The 19,706-nt window shown below is 48.4% G+C and overlaps 1 protein-coding gene across 4 annotated transcripts in view; it reads left to right on the top strand.

Annotated features, from left to right (window-relative positions):
- Window positions 1-19,706, top strand: part of ccdc85ca (coiled-coil domain containing 85C, a) — a 239,512-nt gene that overhangs the window by 209,332 nt on the left and 10,474 nt on the right. For 3 of the 4 annotated variants that reach the window (XM_086002734.1, XM_086002735.1, XM_086002732.1), the window contains one exon: window positions 4,563-4,676. In XM_086002734.1, the coding sequence (XP_085858860.1) occupies window positions 4,563-4,676 (114 nt within the window). The remainder of the gene's footprint in view (window positions 1-4,562; window positions 4,677-19,706) is intronic. The other variant, XM_086002733.1, reaches the window with a different exon arrangement.

Consider the following 19,706-nt stretch of genomic DNA (forward strand, 5'->3'; position numbering starts at 1 on the left):
CTCTCTGTCTCTGGGTCAGTGGGTAGCGCTCTCTGTCTCTGGGTCAGTGGGTAGCGCTCTCTGTCTCTGGGTCAGTGGGTAGCACTCTCTGTCTCTGGGTCAGTGGGTAGCACTCTCTGTCTCTGGGTCAGTGGGTAGCACTCTCTGTCTCTGGGTCAGTGGGTAGCACTCTCTGTCTCTGGGTCAGTGGGTAGCACTCTCTGTCTCTGGGTCAGTGGGTAGCGCTCTCTGTCTCTGGGTCAGTGGGTAGCACTCTCTGTCTCTGGGTCAGTGGGTAGCACTCTCTGTCTCTGGGTCAGTGGGTAGCACTCTCTGTCTCTGGGTCAGTGGGTAGCACGCTCTGTCTCTGGGTCAGTGGGTAGCACTCTCTGTCTCTGGGTCAGTGGGTAGCACTCTCTGTCTCTGGGTCAGTGGGTAGCACTCTCTGTCTCTGGGTCAGTGGGTAGCACTCTCTGTCTCTGGGTCAGTGGGTAGCACTCTCTGTCTCTGGGTCAGTGGGTAGCACTCTCTGTCTCTGGGTCAGTGGGTAGCACTCTCTGTCTCTGGGTCAGTGGGTAGCACTCTCTGTCTCTGGGTCAGTGGGTAGCACTCTCTGTCTCTGGGTCAGTGGGTAGCACTCTCTGTCTCTGGGTCAGTGGGTAGCACTCTCTGTCTCTGGGTCAGTGGGTAGCACTCTCTGCCTCTGGGTCAGTGGGTAGCACTCTCTGTCTCTGGGTCAGTGGGTAGCACTCTCTGTCTCTGGGTCAGTGGGTAGCACTCTCTGTCCCTGGGTCAGTGAGTAGCAAGCTCTGTCTCTGGGTCAGTGGGTAGCACTCTCTGTCCCTGGGTCAGTGAGTAGCACTCTCTGTCTCTGGGTCAGTGGGTAGCGCTCTCTGTCTCTGGGTCAGTGGGTAGCACTCTCTGTCTCTGGGTCAGTGGGTAGCACTCTCTGTCTCTGGGTCCGTGGGTAGCACTCTCTGTCTCTGGGTCAGTGGCTAGCACTCTCTGTCTCTGGGTCAGTGGGTAGCACTCTCTGTCTCTGGGTCAGTGGGTAGCACTCTCTGTCTCTGGGTCAGTGGGTAGCACTCTCTGTCTCTGGGTCAGTGGGTAGCACTCTCTGTCTCTGGGTCAGTGGGTAGCGCTCTCTGTCTCTGGGTCAGTGAGTAGCACTCTCTGTCTCTGGGTCAGTGGGTAGCTCTCTCTGTCTCTGGGTCAGTGGGTAGCCCTCTGTCTCTGGGTCAGTGGCTAGCACTCTCTGTCTCTGGGTCCGTGGGTAGCACTCTCTCTCTCTGGGTCAGTGGGTAGCACTCTCTGTCTCTGGGTCAGTGGGTAGCACTCTCTGTCTCTGGGTCAGTGGGTAGCACTCTCTGCCTCTGGGTCAGTGGGTAGCACTCTCTGTCTCTGGGTCAGTGGGTAGCACTCTCTGGGTCAGTGGGTAGCGCTCTCTGTCTCTGGGTCAGTGGGTAGCACTCTCTGTCTCTGGGTCAGTGGGTAGCACTCTCTGTCTCTGGGTCAGTGGGTAGCACTCTCTGTCTCTGGGTCAGTGGGTAGCACTCTCTGGGTCAGTGGGTAGCGCTCTCTGTCTCTGGGTCAGTGGGTAGCGCTCTGTCTCTGGGTCAGTGGGTAGCACTCTCTGTCTCTGGGTCAGTGGGTAGCGCTCTCTGTCCCTGGGTCAGTGGGTAGCACTCTCTGTCTCTGGATCAGTGGGTAGCACTCTCTGTCTCTGGGTCAGTGGGTAGCACTCTCTGTCTCTGGGTCAGTGGGTAGCACTCTCTGTCTCTGGGTCAGTGGGTAGCACTCTCTGTCTCTGGGTCACTGGGTAGCACGCTCTGTCTCTGGGTCAGTGGGTGGCACTCTCTGTCTCTGGGTCAGTGGGTAGCGCTCTCTGTCCCTGGGTCAGTGGGTAGCACTCTCTGTCTCTGGGTCAGTGGGTAGCACTCTCTGTCTCTGGGTCAGTGGGTAGCACTCTCTGTCTCTGGGTCAGTGGGTAGCACTCTCTGTCTCTGGGTCAGTGGGTAGCACTCTCTGTCTCTGGGTCACTGGGTAGCACGCTCTGTCTCTGGGTCAGTGGGTGGCACTCTCTGTCTCTGGGTCAGTGGGTAGCACTCTCTGTCTCTGGGTCAGTGGGTAGCACTCTCTGTCTCTGGGTCAGTGGGTAGCACTCTCTGTCTCTGGGTCAGTGAGTAGCACTCTCTGTCTCTGGGTCAGTGAGTAGCACTCTCTGTCCCTGGGTCAGTGAGTAGCACGCTCTGTCTCTGGGTCAGTGGGTAGCGCTCTCTGCCTCTGGGTCAGTGGGTAGCACTTTCTGTCTCTGGGTCAGTGGGTAGCACTCTCTGTCTCTGGGTCAGTGGGTAGCACTCTCTGTCTCTGGGTCAGTGGGTAGCACTCTCTGTCTCTGGGTCAGTGGGTAGCACTCTCTGTCCCTGGGTCAGTGAGTAGCACGCTCTGTCTCTGGGTCAGTGGGTAGCGCTCTCTGCCTCTGGGTCAGTGAGTAGCACGCTCTGTCTCTGGGTCAGTGGGTAGCGCTCTCTGCCTCTGGCTCAGTGGGTAGCACTCTTCCTCTGGGTCAGAAGGTCGTGGGTTCAAGTCCCACTCCACTCGAACACAAAATCTAGGCTGACACTCCAGTGCAGTGCTGAGGGAGTGCTGCACTGTCGGAGGTGCTGCCTTTCAGATGACATGTTAAACCGAGGCCCCGTCTGCCCCCTCAGGTGGACGTAAAAGATCCTACGTCACTCATTTGAAGAAGAGCAGGCGAGTTCTCTTCGGTGTTCTGGCCAACATTTATCCCTCAATCGGCATCACGAAAAATGATTCTCTGGTCATTATTCTATTGGGCAGATGCAGTATAATGTGGATAAATGCGAGGTTATCCACTTCGGTGGCAAAAACGGGAAGACAGATTATTATCTGAACGGCAATAGATTGGGAAAAGAGGAAGTGCAATGAGACCTGGGTGTCCTTGTGCACCAGTCGCTGAAGGTAAGCATGCAGGTGCAGCAGGCGGTTAAGAAGGCAAATGGTATGTTGGCCTTCATAGCGAGAGGATTCGAGTACAGGAGCAAGGATATCTTGCTGCAGTTGTACAGGGCCTTGGTGAGACCACACCTCGAGTATTGTGTGCAGTTTTGGTCACTTTATCTGAGGAAGGATGTTCTTGCCATGGAGGGAGTGCAGCGAAGATTCACCAGACTGATACCTGGGATGGCAGGAATGACATATGAGGAGAGATTGGGTCGATTAGGCTTATATTCGCTAGAGTTTAGAAGAATGAGAGGGGATCTCATTGAAATTTAGAAAATTCTAACAGACTAGATGCAGGAAGGATGCTCCCGATGGCGGGGGAGTCCAGAACCAGGGGTCACAGTCTAAGGATAAGGGGTAAGCCATTTAGGACTGAGATGAGGAGGAATTTCTTCACCCAGAGATATGGGGAGAAAGCAGGGACAGGGTACTGAATTTGGATGATCAGCCATGATCTCATTAAATGGCGGAACAGGCTCGAGGGGCCGAATGGCCTACTCCTGTTTGTACTGCACTTCTCTCTCCTGCCACCAAAGGCAGTCACCCATTTAAGTGGTCCCAACCTTCTGCCTGCTCGTTACACCCCTGTTTTTAATCTCAACAGGCAGCACTCATAATATATATGCATGTTTGGATATTCGGCTACGGATTATCAGTGTCCGGGACTATGGGCTGTAACTTGTTCAAGTCTTCTGTTAGCAGGAACCCTGCTTGTTGACCTTTCAAAGTAGAGTACAGTACATCCAACAGAATGGAGTCACCAGCGGTTACATGGACGCTTATCCAGGAGCTCTGCTTCCCATCACCACATTGTCCGTAGCGTTTCAGTAAATACTAACAGCAGCATGTTGAGTTTTTATCTCCTTGGGTGAATATTATAGATTCACACCCCAAACTTGTCTGGAGAGACCATTTTGTATTCCAAAACAGTCGGGTGAGGTAGTGCTGGGAGCAGTTTGACATGAGCATCACTCAATATTAAAGCACATTAGCTCGGTGCAGGTTTTTTAAAAATATGACATACATAGCATTGGCCTAGTTTCTGATATTACAACAGTGACTACGCTTCAAAAATACTTCATTGGCTTTAAAGCGCTTTGGGGTATGCTGACGTTATGAACGGCACTGTATAAATGCAAGTACTGTACTCACTTTCTTTTAAGTGACAGCAGAAAATACTGGAAACACACAGCAGGTCCATCAGCATCTGCAAAGGGGAAATAAAAGGGTTAGTTAATGTCTTGGGTTTAGGTGGGTCAGAACTGGGTTCTGTATTGAGGTTCTAATGAAGGGTCTATATTCAAAATGCTAGCCTGTCTTTTCTCTTTCACATGCTGATGGACCTGCTGTGGATTTCGAGCCTTTTGTATTTTTGTTTTAGATTCCCAAAGTTTGCAGTTGTCCCCTTTGTATGTCTCGAGACCGTACTGCTTTCTGATCAATGGGAAGCCAGGTTGGATTGGGTGGAGGTGCTGTAAGCATAGTGTAGGGTTGTTGTCGACGGTATGCTAAGTTTGTCCTCTTCTTTAAAATAAAGACCAATCCATTTCTCTTTACAGCAGTCAAGCACCGGTGATCTGAAGGCCATCCGCAAGACTTACCCTGCGCCGCACAAGTCGGAAACTCCGCATTCTTCACCACTGCCGCCAGCGTTTCAGGAACCTACACAAAATGTGAGTGCTGCTGAGGACAGGGTTCCCCATTGAATAATCGAAGAGCTCTTTGCTTCACTCCCTCCTCGCACTGCACAAATCGTGCACCTCAGACCCGTCACAAGAGTCTTCCTAAGAAAGGAGCAGTGTGCGTGATCACCATTACACTCTGGAACAGTGACCTGATGGCGGTCTTTAAGATTATGAAGGGGTTCGATAGGACAAATATAGAGATGTTTCCACTTGTGGGGGGAGACCAAAACTAGGGGCCATAAATATAAGATAGTGACCAATAAATCCAAGAGGGAATTCAAGAGAAACCTCTTTACCCAGAGAGTGGTTACAATGTGGAACTTGCTACCACAGGGAGTGGTAGCGGCGAATAACATAGACGCATTTAAGGGGAAGCTAGATAAACACATGAGGGAGAAAAGAATAGAAGGTTATGCTGATGGGGTGAGCTGAAGAGGGGTGGGAGGAGGCTCGTGTGGAGCACGGATCAGTTGGGCCCAATGCCCGGTTTCTGTGCTGTAAATTCTATGTAATACATTTGACAAGGACACGAAGAGTCCAGTGATGAAACAGTAACGGAGACACGCAAAAAAGAGCATCGGATTAACTAAAACCGCCTCCGGTCACATGCCGGCAGAAACAATCTAAGAGGCTGTGTATGTATTAAAAGATTATTGCAGCTGATGAAACATGAAAGGGGCAAAATCAGAGAGAGCGATGAATCACCTACAAAGTCTTCAGCCAAGTGGATAATTTGAGGAGCAGAGCTCTCAAGGCAAGATTTTCAATTGTTTTTCTGCCAGTCTAACTCATTAAGCTGTGTCCTTTACGCACGGTTGCAATGAGAAATATATAATCCTATCAAGCACAGCATTATTCTCAACCTAATTGCACTCGTACAGACACAGTTTCATCACTAATGACCTATGTGGCTCAACAGTGGCATGAATAATGACACCTGGGTCTGGGAATCCATGATAACTGCAAGGTTATTTGTCTAAATTAGCCCGTTCATATTCATTTAAGGCTGGTGTACGTGGAGGTAAAAGAGTTGCTTTTTGTGTAATTGGCAGCAGAATCCAGTGTGATAAATGCCAGCTGGGATTGGGACAGGAGCAGCAGTAAACTGGATGTGGCTCAGGGGGATTTAGTTGAAGTATATTGGAATTTGGTGCGAGCATGTCATTTGCTTTTTGTGCTGTAAACTGAATGCAGACCGCGTAAAAAGGATATTTCACTTTCAGACTGCTCTGTTTTCATGAATTGTTCCATCGAACTGGTCGGTCAAAGACTGTCCCTCGCTGTATTAGGAGGATTGAAATGATCTACTCTCTCTGGGATTCAAATATGCAACTGCCTTGGTTGAAAAGCTGGTGCTATAATCGCTTGGTCCTGAAATAGACTCCAATATGAAAGCCTTTGAATATTGTGATTGCATTTTGTAAAAGAAAGACTTGCATTTATATAGTGCCGTTCACGACCTCAGGACATCCCAAAGCGCTTTACAGCCAATGAAATACTTTTGAAGTGTAGTCACTGTTGTAATGTAGGAAACATGGCAGGCAATTTGCGCATAGCAAGCTCCCACAAACAGCAATGTGATAATGACCGGATAATCTGGTTGAGGGATAAATATTGGACAAGACACTGGGTAGAACTCCCCTGCACTTCGAACTACTGCACTGGGATCTTTTGCATCCACCTGAGAGAGCAGACGGGGCATCGGTTTAATGCCTCAACCAAATGACGGCACCTCCGACAGTGCAGCACTCCCTCAGCACGGCACTGAAGTGTCAGCCTAGATTTTGTGCTCAAAGAGTGGGGCTCAGAGGCGAGAGTGCTGCCCACTGAGCCATGGCTGACACAAACCTGTGAAACTTGAGGCTATATTTTCCCGACATCGTTACCATGGACCAACCTTCAGTCGTAGGCTACATTTCTCAATTCCATGCCTAGACTTGCTATGAGGGTCCTCAGATTAGTTTGCTCCAAGAGTAACGATTGAATAGATGTCGCTCTGATTTCCAGCGGCTGTACAAGATATGAATAGAAAGCAAAAATACAGTGGCGACCAGATTGACAAATCCGACCTTTCTTCTCCCTCTTGTTGCAAGCAGCAAGATATCAGTCAGATATCTCCTTCCCTCATTAAATCTTCCCACACAGCACAAACCTTCCCTCGATAAAAGGAAGGCCCGAAGACTAGATCCCAAACCTACCCCTGTCAAAGAAGTGCACAGGAATGGCCTGGGCTTGTTCGCGCACTCGTTTTTGCTTCTTCATTATGAGGAAGCTCATGACCTTGGCTTGAAGTCTCCATATTAAAGCACGGTTAAGATTGGGCTCTCACAAACATGAACCGCCATGCAGCTTCGATGTGCATCACAGTTACAACGCCCTCCGTGGCCCCTGGCACAACGTATTTTAATAAAATGGGACTTCAGCCTCTAAATACAGCCATTTGAAGCAAGTATCTTGAACTGCTTTTCCTCCCTTTAAGAACTATAGAAAACCAAGTTCTGGAGATCTCAAAGTTCCTGGGTTGGGAGAGGGTGTAAGTTCCATTCTGCCCTGGGGGAGGGGGGGTGGGGGCTGGGGGGGAGGGGGGCGAGGTATGAAATATGGGCTGGAACCTGGTTCTGTGGGGCCTTTAAATTGCAGTTGGGAATCCATGGTTGAGCCTTCCATCTGCCACCCCCCCCCCCCGCCACCCATCTCCATATGGAGGAGCATGTCTGAGGGAGTTCTCAGGCTTCCCCAGGAAATTCCTCCTTTTACCACAGCAACTCACACCCCACTTGAGACCTGACTTGAGTTCCTGCTTAGCCCCTCTGAAGGCCCCAAATCCTTTGCAACAGACTGGTTCCCATGGGAGATGAAGACTTTAAAAAAAAGCATTTGTTTAGCCCATTGTGGGCCTTGTGGGGGTAGGGGGTGGGGGACTTCAGATGAACATAAGAACATAAAAAATAGGAGCAGGAGTAGGCGTCTTCGAGCCCACTCTGCCATTCAATAAGATCATGGCTGATCGTCTACCTCAACTCCACTTTCCCGCCCTAACCTCATCTCCCTTGATTCCCTTCGTGTCCAAAAATCTATCGATCTCAGTCTGATTTTAGTAGGAGGCTGACCGAGAAGTAAAGCCAGATCATGATGGCAGCGCACTAGTTTGGAAATGCTTCTTACCTACACTGATGGAACCCCGCACCCGCCTCATTCCACGTTTCAGTACACTGTCAAGTGTCACTCGAGCCGTTAAGAATTTATTGACTCTTGACTGATATACAAGTTAATGTGGTTCACGAAGGAACTAGATAGGTTCTTGTCGACAAATGGGACGCAGGGTTCTTAGAAATGCACCAAGGGAATGCTGAGGATCGGTGGGCTAGATGGGCCGAAGAGATTCTCCTGTTTGAAATTGTTACTATGCAAGTGCTGAGAGAGTTGTCCGAAGTGTTTTTTTTTATGCTGTTACACGGTGGGCAGACTGAGAGAAAAATTGTGAGGCTGGAGCCACTCAATGTAGGACAAAGTGTCCTAGTGCCAAACCGATAGCGTGCTGCATCCATTGCTGCATTGTGGCCAGGCCCAGCTAATGGCTGTTCGTGGAGTGCAATAAGCAGAGGTTGGGAGCTGGTCACTATCTCAACCCAGGATGGTACACACTGCAGGTAGGTAGGAAAGAAAGAAAGACAGACTTGCATTTATATAGCGCCTTTCGTGACCTTGGGATGTCCCAAAGCGCTTCACAGCCAATTAAGTAGTTTTTGAAGTGTAGTCACTGTTATAATGTAGTAAACGCTGCACAGTACACTCCCACAAACAGTAATGAAAAAAAGACCAGATATCTGTTTTAGTGATTTTGGTTGAGAGGTCCATATTGGCCAGGACACCAGGGCAAACTTCCCTGCTCTTCTTCAGTGTGTAGGATCTTTTATGTCCACCTGAGAGGGCAGACGGGGCCTCGGTTTAACGTCTCTTCCGAAGGATGGTTAAGAAGGGGAAAAAGTTAACATCTTTTTCATTCCTACACTGGGATTCAAGCCAGTGAACCAGTGGGGCTGACCTTTTTTTAAAAAAGGTACTTAACGTAGCAAGTCTGTCTGCATTTAATTATCGGGAAATTCTGAGGGTAATTCCACAATTTGGTGCTTCTAGTGGGGGTTGGGGCATGAGCCGTAGAACTGAGGCCGTATCTCTGACCCATGCCGGAGGAGTTTGAGATTGCAGAATTATTCCTTCTATAATCCTGAATATATTGTACAATACATATAAATGCAGTATGAGTGTTTACTAGCCTTTCTCCATCCCCCTTTTTCGTAATTTCTTTCCTTAAAGTTAATGTTTGAGCTGTTGAAAGCTGGAAGTCAATTCCATTTTTGCTCAGAGTTTTAATTGAACAGTAATCTCAATCGCGGCCACTGTTTTATGATGATAGGGCTGGGGGACGGGATCAGTCAGCTCGGTTTGATGGTGAGGTGAGGCCCTCTCTCTTACAGCGGCCAGAAGCAGCTGTGAATCGCGATGGAAATTCCCAGAATGTCAACAACAACAACAACTTGTATTTATATAGCACCTTTAACATAGTAAAATGTCCCAAGGCGCTGCACAGGAGTATTTTAAGACAAAAAATTTGACACCGATCCACATCAGGATAAATTAGGGCTGGTGACCAAAAGCTTGGTCAAAGAGGTAGGTTTTAAGGAGCGTTTTAAAGGAGGAAAGAGAGGCGGAGAGGGAGGGAATTCCAGAGTTTAGGGCCTAGGCAACAGAAGGCACGGCCACCAAAGGTTGAGCAATTATAATCAGGGATGCTCAAGAGGGCAGAATTAGAGGAGCGCAGATATCTCGGTGGGTGGTTGTGGGGCTGAAGGAGATTACAGAGATAGGGAGGGACGAGGCCATGGAGGGATTTGAAAACAAGGATGAGAATTTTGAAATCGAGGCGCTGCTTACCCTGTCTGGGTGGGTAAGGGTTTTTGAGGAGGATTAATAACCATGTGATGCCGGCCATTTATCTCATTTCTAGCACACGCTCGTTAACCCAGCTGTTTACTGCTGGCACTAGTGTGATTGGTGGAGTGGCCGGGTTTGGCGTGACACCTGGCCGTGGTAGACACGCCGGACTGGGAGGACACAGAAATGAAAGGAATCGCATCAGGGCTTCTCACTCGGGCTGACGGTTTGAGGAGGAGTGGCAGTAAATAGGGACCATTAATGTTTTAGTGTTGAGGGGCGGGGGAGGCTACGCTGGGAGGGCAGGTCTGTGCCTGTATAATTGATAATCAGTAGCAAATACAATCCCAAGCCTCTGATTTCCCCCAAACAACCACACAGCTACTAAACGAAAATCTTTCACGTATGCTTCTAATAAAAGAAAGACAGACTTGCATTTATATAGCGCCTTTCACGACCACCGGATGTCTCAAAGCACTTTACAGCCAATGAAGTACTATTTGAAGTGGCGTCGCTGTTGTAATGTGGGAAATGTAGTAAGTACCGTGTTTTTGTGACACGAGAAATCAAAGGCAGGTGGGTGGGGGGGTAGGTGATCCCAAGAAAATTTCAACAAAGGTTCCAGTCAGAATTGAGGGTAAATTAGCTTTTAATCTTGTGTTTTTTTAGATTTCACTAGCGCAGTTGACTCCTGATGCTCAGGTCTTGCACAGTTGATGATACTATCCAGTATAAATTAGCCAACCTGTGTTATTCTGGTGCCTGCGGAGACCCCTTATTTCTTGGGTCTCTTGACCTGGTGTGGGATCTCTGTCCTCTTTGAATCCATTCAGCCTGTAGGAGACCAAGGCCGACTTCAGGTGTACAAACGGGAGAACGATGTGGGGATCCCCTGAAATCTCTTTCCCAGGATCTAGGCTGCACCAAGTCACAATGATGTGAAGCACCTTTCAGGGCTTCATTTTTGAAGACTGCTGAAACGGAAGACGCCTTTGATTGGTGTGAAATTAGTCTCCATCCATTTATCGGTGGGCGATAAAGACCAGCTTTATAATTTGTTAGTGGTATTAAAAAAAAAAAAATCTAGAGGATTATCTTCCCTCATTCTCCTTCCTCCTCTCCTGAAATGAGAAGGCACCATGGAAATCACAACCTCTCCAGTATGTCACCATTCTTAATGTGCGAGTGTCAGCAGGCTGTTCCATGGTTTGGGGCGGGGACGCAGGAGGAGGTCTCAGAATGGAGCCCAATTCTCACCATACGTGCCCTTCCTAGCAGCACTCATAGGATAGCAATTAGGATAAAGAATCTTCATAGAATCATACAGAAGAGAAGGCCAATCGGCCCATCGGCTCTTTGAACGAGCTACCCAATTATTCCCACACCCCTGCTCTTTCCTCATAGCCCTGCAATAGTGTTTTCCTTTTCAAGTATATATCCAATTCTCTTTCGAAAGTTACTATTGAATCTGTTTCCTCCATCCTTTCAGGTAGTGCATTTCAGATCGCTGCAAAAATCGTGGCTGATTTTTATTGACCCCACCCCCCTCCAAAAGTCTACAGACACTGGGGGGGGGGGGGGGGTGGATTTTAACCCCAAAAAATGGGCGGGTGGGAGGTTAAAGTGTTAAAAAATCTGAATATTGACCAGAACCCGCCTCCAACCCGCCCACTTCTGGTTTTAATGGAGGCAACCAACCCGCTTCCAGGATGCAGGTCGGCAATTTAAATATTATAATGAAGCTGCGTGCCTCATACTTATCCACCACTTCCAATTTAACACTATTCACAGTATTTATTAACGACTTAGAAGATGGCGTAGAAAGTCAGATATCCAAGTTTGCCGATGACACAAAGATAGGCGGCACTGTAGATGAAAGCATAAAATTACAACAACAACAACTTGTACTGTACAAAGGGATAGCGACAGATTAAGTGAATGGGCAAAACTGTGGCAAATGGATTTCAATGGAGGCAAATGTGAGGTCATCAACTTTGGACCTAAAAAGGATCGAACAGGGTACTTTCTAAATGGTAAAAAGCTAGAAACAGTGGAGGTCCAAAGAGACTTGGGGGGGGTGGGGGGTTCAGGTACATAGATCAATAAAATGTCATGAACAGGTACAGAAAATAATCAAAAAGGCTAATGGAATGCTGGCCTTCATATCTGGAGGACTAGAATACAAGGGGTAGAAGTTATGCTGCAGTTATACAAAACCCTGGTTAGACCACACCTGGAGTACTGTGAGCAGTTCTAGGCACCACACCTTAGGAAGGATATATTGGCCTTGGAGGGAGTGCAGCGTAGGTTTACCAGAATGATACCCGGACTTCAAGGGTTAAGTTACGAGGAGAGATTACACAAATTAAAATTGTATTCCTGAGAACTTAGAAGGTTAAGAGGTGATCTAATCGAAGATATTAAGGGGAACAGATAGGGTAGATAGTGATAAACTATTTCCGCTGGTTGGGAATTCTAGGACTAGGGGGCATAGTCTGAAAATTAGAGCCAGACCTTTCAGGAGTGAAATTAGGAAACACATCTACAGACAAAGGGTGGTAGAAGTTTGGAATTCTCTTCCACAAACGGCAATTGATGCTGGGTCAATTGTTAATTTTAAATCGGAGATTGATAGTTTTTTGTTAACTAAAGGTCTTAAGGGATATGGGCCAAAGGTGGGTATATGGAGTTAGACCGCAGATCAGCCATGATCTTATTGAATGGCGGAACAGGCTCGAAGGGCTCAGTGGCCTACTCCTGTTCCTATGCTCCCAGGCCTCGGGGAAACCCGGCGACTAAAGGGCGGCGCGATCAGCTCGATCCAGGTGGTAAGTGCCTTCCCACTTACCTGTTGGATCCAGCGTGCCTGCTTCACCAACCCCCTGCAATCGGACACCCTCCCTCCGACCCTTCCGATCTCCCCCTGAGGCCTTCAACCTCTCCCCCTCGGCCTCCGATTTTAGCCCCGAGGCATCTGATGTCTCTCCCCACCCCCATCCCCCAGCCTCCGATCCCTCCCTCCTTCCTCTCCGCTCCCCGAAAGAACAGAGTCCCTAAATCTTTGCTCACCAATCAGGAGGTGCTGATGTGTTTGGGGAAGCAGGAGTAACAGAATGCGAACAAACAGCGCGTGGTGATCCTGTCTTGCATTAGAACGAAGAAGTCATTACAGGAGCAGTTGGATAGGGAGCAGAAGTAGCTGCAGGAGGTGCTGGAGATGGAGAAATCCTTGCAGGAGAAACGTGAGGATCAGCGGCAGAATTTCCTGACTCTCCCCAAGAACAATGCGATACAGAAGATGAAAAGGCCTACCCGCCCAACAGCCGGCCAGCCTCTCAATCTGGCCAGCTGCGGCCGGGAAATGGAGAAAAAAAATGTTAACCTGGTTCTGCCGTTAAATTCGGCAGGGCCTGAGGGAAACTTGTTCTTCCGGGTTTCCCAACCTGAAAATCCAGTCCCTCCCCACACCACCCCCCCCCCCCCTCCCGCCACCCCCGGTCCCTCCCCGCCTCCGAGTAAAAATCCAGCCCACGGAATCCAATTATGGCACCTGTCATTGCCTTGGTTAAAATAAGCAAACTCGGTTACAGATGGACACCTTTCCATTCTGAAATAAAAGCAGAAAATGCTGGAGAAACTCAACAGGTCAGGCAGCATCTGTGAAGAGAGAAACAGAGTTAACGTTTCGGGTCGATGACCTTTCGTCAGAACTGGAAAAAAGCAGGAAATGGAACAGATTTTTAAGCAAGTGTAGGGGCTGGGAAATGGGGGAGGGGGTGAAAGAACAAAAGGGAAGGTCTGTGATAGGACAGAAGGCGGAAGAGGTTATGAGACATTAAGAGATATTCAAGGCAAAAGGAGACGGTAATGGGACAGGTTAAGAAACAAAGGATGGCTCTAGATGAAGTGTAAATTGCGCTGGCAGAATGAAAGACAGCTGCCATGTCCTTTCCATTCTGTATGACCTAACACCTAGCCAGCTGGTACATTTATCCACTAGACTCTTACTTGAGCACAAAGTCAAAGTGTTCATTGAACTGCCCTTCATACACTGGTCTTGGCCAACTGGGGAATTTCCCCTGAAAGAGTAAAGAGTTGCAGCCTGGTAATAACTATCAAGGTTGTGTTTGAAGTTGAATTGTGCAGCCTCTTCAGTGTTGTGTCCTGTTCGCTGGCCTGGGTTTTGAGTGTGTGCACAGAAGGAGCACATGTCACTTGACTGACAGAAAGCTGACAGTTGGGCCCATCTAATTGGACACCTTTGAACTGTCTTGTGCTCGGTACTTTCTGTGCGGCTGTTTTGGAAAGTTGTATAGGGCAAAGATCACAAGGCTGGGTGTGTGGAGACTCACTAGATTTGAGCATGAGTCAGAGACAGGGCTACAGCATCATAACCCAAGTTCTATAGCCTGTGCTCACATCATCAGCAGCGGCTCGCATTTTCTGTGCTTATATAGGGACATTTTTACATTTGTGAAGTGTAATTTTTCCCTGGCTGAGAGTACAGGCAGGCAACTTGCTGCTTGACCTGCGTTAGTGGTCTTTCTGAGCCAGTTACTACAAGGTGTAACTGGCTCATTTCTGTGGTGCGCGGCACAGATGGCAGTAGAAGCCAATTCATTAAATATATTCAAGAAGGAGTTGGATATATTTCTTAAGGCTAAAGGGATCCAGGGATATGGGGAGAAAGCAGGGGCAGGGTACTGAAATCGGATGATCAGCCATGATCGCATTGAATGGCGGAGCAGGCTCGAGGGGCTGAATGGCCTACTCCTGCTCCTATCTTCTATGTTTCTACGTGTCAATTTGCGGTCAAATGTTACTGTGTCCCTAGGTTGGTTCCTCCCAGAGTAGAATCACCCATCCTAATGACCAGGGGTGGGATCGTGGCTTTAATTCTCATTGTGGTGCTTCAGTCGTGAAAACTGACTTAAAAAGCCTTCTTAATAACTAATGCCTCCTCATCATAGGAACAGGAGTAAATGAATAAAATCGACTGCTCCTATACTGTTGGATGCAAACCATAATTTGACGGTGTGGCCAAAATCTGGAACTCATGCTGTGGGGGTCATTTTCCAACTTTGCACTCCCAGATGAAAGCCTCTTGGAAACTCTGTGGTGCGCGGCGCGGGATTTTCCATCTAAATTAATTCTTGGAAAAGCATACATACATAGCACACACAAGAGTTTTCAATAGACATTCCTGGCAGGTGAGGATTCCCACCAGCAGTGTGAAGTTGGAAAATTATATATTGTATGGGGAATCAAACCTGCATCCTAACCCAGCCACCCCCCCACCCCCCCACACAACACAATGTCAGTCCATAGCACTGTATTTTCTTTTTAAAGAATATTTAAACATGACACCCATCTCCACGAGGGTGTGTGTCAGTCCAAACTCCATGGGCCAATGAAATGTTCCTTTAACAAGACAACGTGAGATCAGAAGTGGACCTGCTCAGGACTGAGAAATCCCATCCCAATTAAGACCACCAGATATGAGTGATGGGCAAAAATATTAAAGGGGATGTGTGGTCCGCTGAAGCACCCGAAAGCTCTGAATGTGACAGATGGCGATGATTGTACATTAAACCAGTGTGTATCCATCAGCCATTGTTACCCTGCTTTGTGGCTTAGATCTGCTGATTACAGTCAACCTGGAAAGAAAGAAAGAACTTGCATTTATATTGCGCCTTCCGCGACCTCAGGACGTCCCAAAGCGCTTTATAACCAATGAAGTACTTTTGAAGTGTAGTCACTGTTGTAATGTAGGAGCTGCGGCAGCCAATTTGTGTCATGATAATGACCAGATAATCTGTTTTAGGTGTTGGTTGAGGGATAAATGTTGACCAGGATTCTTCTTTGAAATAGCACCATGGGATCTTTTACATCTACCTAAGGTTTAACGTCTCATCCGGAAGACAGCACCTCCCACACTGCAGCACTCCCTCAGTACCGCACTGAAGTGTCAGCCTAGATTTCCGTGCTCAAGTCTCTGGAGTGGGACTTGAACCCATGACCTTCTGACTCAGGCGAGTGTGCTACTCACTGAGCCAAGGATGGCACCTTTGGAAGCAAGCATTCTATCCAACTCAGGCCCCAACCTCCACGACATCATGTGATTTCACCCCAACCTCCACGACATCATGTGATTTCACTCCACGGCAACATTGTGAGTTTGCCCAGTGAGTAACTGGTCTCAGCCAGAGTCTTATTACCCACACTCCACTCATCTCATTACAATGACATTGGTGCAGAAATTCATGAGTGAGTTCTGTACAAAAATGCTTCTAGGTTGTATATAAGAGCAAGTCTAATGCTAAATCAAGTAGTAAGAGGTTACTGATGCAATTCAGTAGAATGTTTTTCTTTAAATGTTCGATTTGGGAAAGTAGGAAGGGGGGGGGTGTTGGGTAGGGGCAGGGGCGGTTATACAAATCTGGGGTACGGAGCGATATTTCCGGGCAGTATAGCAGCAGGAGATGGATGTATCACATCAATTTCTGTACACGACTGAGTAGGTTGTCAAGCCTGATGCTAATGGCAGGGGTTTGGTGTTTTAATACTGATGAGGGGGGGAGAGGATAGCTGGCGCTGGAACTGCGAGAGGCGTGGGCAGATACACCCTGGGTCACCTGCTCTTACTGACCCATTTTATTACATGAGGAATAACCTTTTCATTCAGTCAAACGGAACTGGTGCTGAGATTGAGCAGTGGCTGACAGAAGCAGAATATTCCGGCAGAAAGCAGTCACTCTCTTGACAAGAGGAGAGCTGACAGTTCCTTCCTCGTGATTCCAGTTAATGGGGTCGCCTCTCTGTGCAGCCGTGCATGAAAGGGGAATGTATTCGGATATGAAGACTGCGTGGGAGGAGAATTGAGAAATGTTGAAGACTAAGAGAAGTGGGGTGGGTGGGGGGAGGGGCAAGAAAGAGAAATATTTTAATGGAATGGAAGAAAATTGAACAACAGAAAGCTAAAAATGAGTCAGCAGAGCATTATGAAGGTGTCCTCCCTGGATAAGGATTTACCTGGATTTAGACAAACTTTATTTAAAAGAGCTATTTGAGGCCAACTTGATGCAACATAAGAAAGAACTTGCCTTTATGTAGAACCTTTTATGTCCTCAGGACACCCCAAAGCACTTCACAGCCATTGAACTACTTTTTGAAGTGCAGTCACTGTTGTTTTATCTTCTTCTTTCTTCTTAGGCAGTCCCTTGGAACCGAAGATGACTTGCTTCCACATTAAAAATGAGTTCGCAGGTGACTGATGAGTCCAATGTAGGACCTACAGTCTCTGTCACAGGTGGGGCAGACGGTGGTTGAAGGGGCGGGTGGGTGGGGTGCTTGGGTTGACGTGCGCTCCTTGCGCTGCCTGCGCTTGGCTTCCGTTTGCTCCCGGTGAAGAGACTCGAGGTGTTCGGCGCCTTCCCGGATGCTTCTCCTCCACTTTGTGCGGTCTTGGGCCAGGGATTCCCAGGTGTCGGTGGGGATGTTACACTTTTTCAAGGAGGCTTTGAGGGTGTCCTTGAAGCATTTCCTCTGCCCACCTGGGCTCTCTTGCCGTGTCGGAGCTCCGAGTAGAGCGCTTGTTTTGGGAGTCTCGTATCGGGCATGCGGACAGTGTGACCCGTCCATCGGAGCTGATCGAGCGTGGTCAAAGCTTCAATGCTGGGGATGTTGGCCTGAGCAAGAACACTGACGTTGGTGCACCTATCCTGCCAATGGATTTGCAGGATCTTGCTGTGGCAGCGTTGGTGGTACCTCTCCAGTGCTTTGAGGTGCCTGCTGTATATGGTCCATGTCTCTGAGGCATACAGCAGGGCGGGTATCACTGCTGCCCTGTAGACCATGAGCTTAGTGCCGGGTTTGAGTTCCTGGTCTTCAAACACTCTCTTCCTCAGGCGACCGAAGGCTGCACTGGCACACTGAAGGCGGTGTTGGATTTCGTCGTCGACGTCTGCCCTTGTTGACTGTAGGCTCCCGAGGTATGGAAAGTGGTCCACATTGTCCACGGCCTTGTCGTGGATTTTGATAATCGGGGGGCAGTACTGTGTGGCGGGGGCAGGTTGGTCGAGGACCTTTGTCTTACGGATGTTTAGTGTAAGACCCATACACTTCGGTGAAGATGGTTTGGAATTTGACCTCCGAGTGAGCGCAGACGCAAGCGTCGTCTGCATACTGTAATTCGACGACAGAGGATGGGACGACCTTGGATCTGGACTGGAGGCGACGGAGGTTGAACAGTTTCCCGTTTGTTCTGTAAATTAACTCCACTCCAGTGGGGAGCTTACTGAGGGTGAGATGGAGCATTGCAGCAAGGAAGATTGAGAAGAGCGTTGGTGCGATGACACAGCCTGTTGTTTTATAGGCAATTTATGGACAGCTAGCTCCAACAAAGAAGAAAGAGGTAAATTCTCTCTGGAGTTTAGAAGAATGAGAGGTGATCTCATTGAAACATATAAGATTCTGAAGGGGATTGACAGGGTAGATGCTGAGAGGTTGTTTCCCCTGGCTGGAGAGTTTGGAACTAGGGGGCATAGTCTCAGGATAAGGGGTCGGTCATTTAAGACCGAGATGAGGAGGAATTTCTTCACTCAGAGGGTTGTGAATCTTTGGAATTCTCTGCCCCAGAGGGCTGTGAATGCTGAGTCGTTGAGTAGATTCAAGGCTGAGATAGATAGATTTTTGGACTCTAGGGGAATCAAGGGCTATGGAGATCGGGCAGGAAAGTGTAAGGTCAGCCATGAACTTATTGAATGGCGTAGCAGGCTCGAGGGGCTGTATGGCCTACTCCTGCTCTTATTTCTTATGTTCTTAAATAACCAGTTAATCTGCTTTTGGTGGTGTAGATTGAGGGATCAATGTTGGCCAGGACACTGGGAGACCATCCTACTCGTCTTCGAATAGAGCCACAGGATCACTTACATCCATCTGAGAGGACAGACAGGGCCTCGGTTTAACATCTCATCCAAAAGACAGCACCCCACAACAGTGCAGCACACCCTCAGTACTGCGCTGAAGTGTCAGGCTGGATTATATGTTCAACTCCTGGAGTGGAGCTTGTAACTCACAACCTTCTGACTGACAGGCAAGAGTGCTACCACTGAGCCAAGGCTGCCACTTATGTTATTATCTTGTATAGTTTTGAGCTTTAACATCCTGAACAGCCACAAGCTAAATTTAAACTACTCATTAATTTGAAAGAAATTTAACAGTGTACATCGCAGGTTGCCTTGTTGCACTCTTCTCAGTTCACTGGTCTTACAAAGTGTTCTGCCAACACATTTTACTGATTGCAATGCCCCCCCGTCCCCCTTAAAGGTCCTTTTACATTTAGCGTTTCTCTAGTACAGCTCACAGGAAGAGTCCTTGCGTTGGCTTACTGGGTACGCATTGCTGAAATAGCAAAACCTACATTTATATGGTGCCTTTAATGTTTAAAAACGTGCCACAGCACTTCACAGAGAACATAGTCAGATAAATATGTACACCAAGGCAAAGATGGAGATATTAGGAGGGGTTTTAAGGAGGGTCTTAAAGGATGGTGGACAGGCAGAGGAGTTTAAAGGTTATATTCCGTGGGGCCTAGATGGCTGCAGGCATAGCTGACAATGGTGGGGTGAAAGAAGGGGTGGGGGATGTACAAGAGGCCACAGTCAGAGGAATGGAGAGTCCTGGGGTGAGGTTGTAGGGCTGGAGGGGCTTACAGAGATAGGGAGGGGTGAGGCCAAGAAGGGATTTAAAGATGAGGATAAGAATTTTTAATTGGAGGCGTTGGGAGACTGGGAGCCAGTATCGGTCAACAAGGACAGCGGTGATGGGTGAGCAGGACTTAGTGTGGGATAGGCTAGGGGCGGCGGAAGTATACAGAGGGCGGAGGAGGGGAGGCCGACCAGGAGTGAATTGGAATAGTCGAGCTTGGAGGTGGCAAAGGACATGGATGAGAAATTCAGCAGTTTGTGGGCTGAGGAATGGTTGGTCGTAGTGGGGGATGGAATCAGTGGCAAGGATACGGAGTTTGTGGCAGGGGCCGGAAACGATGGCTTAAGTCATCCCAGTGTTCAACTGGGGAGGAAA

The sequence above is a fragment of the Somniosus microcephalus genome, chromosome 12 (assembly GCF_052327205.1).
Source record: "Somniosus microcephalus isolate GS21.2 chromosome 12, FLI_Smic_1.0, whole genome shotgun sequence".
Classification (NCBI taxonomy): domain Eukaryota; kingdom Metazoa; phylum Chordata; class Chondrichthyes; order Squaliformes; family Somniosidae; genus Somniosus; species Somniosus microcephalus.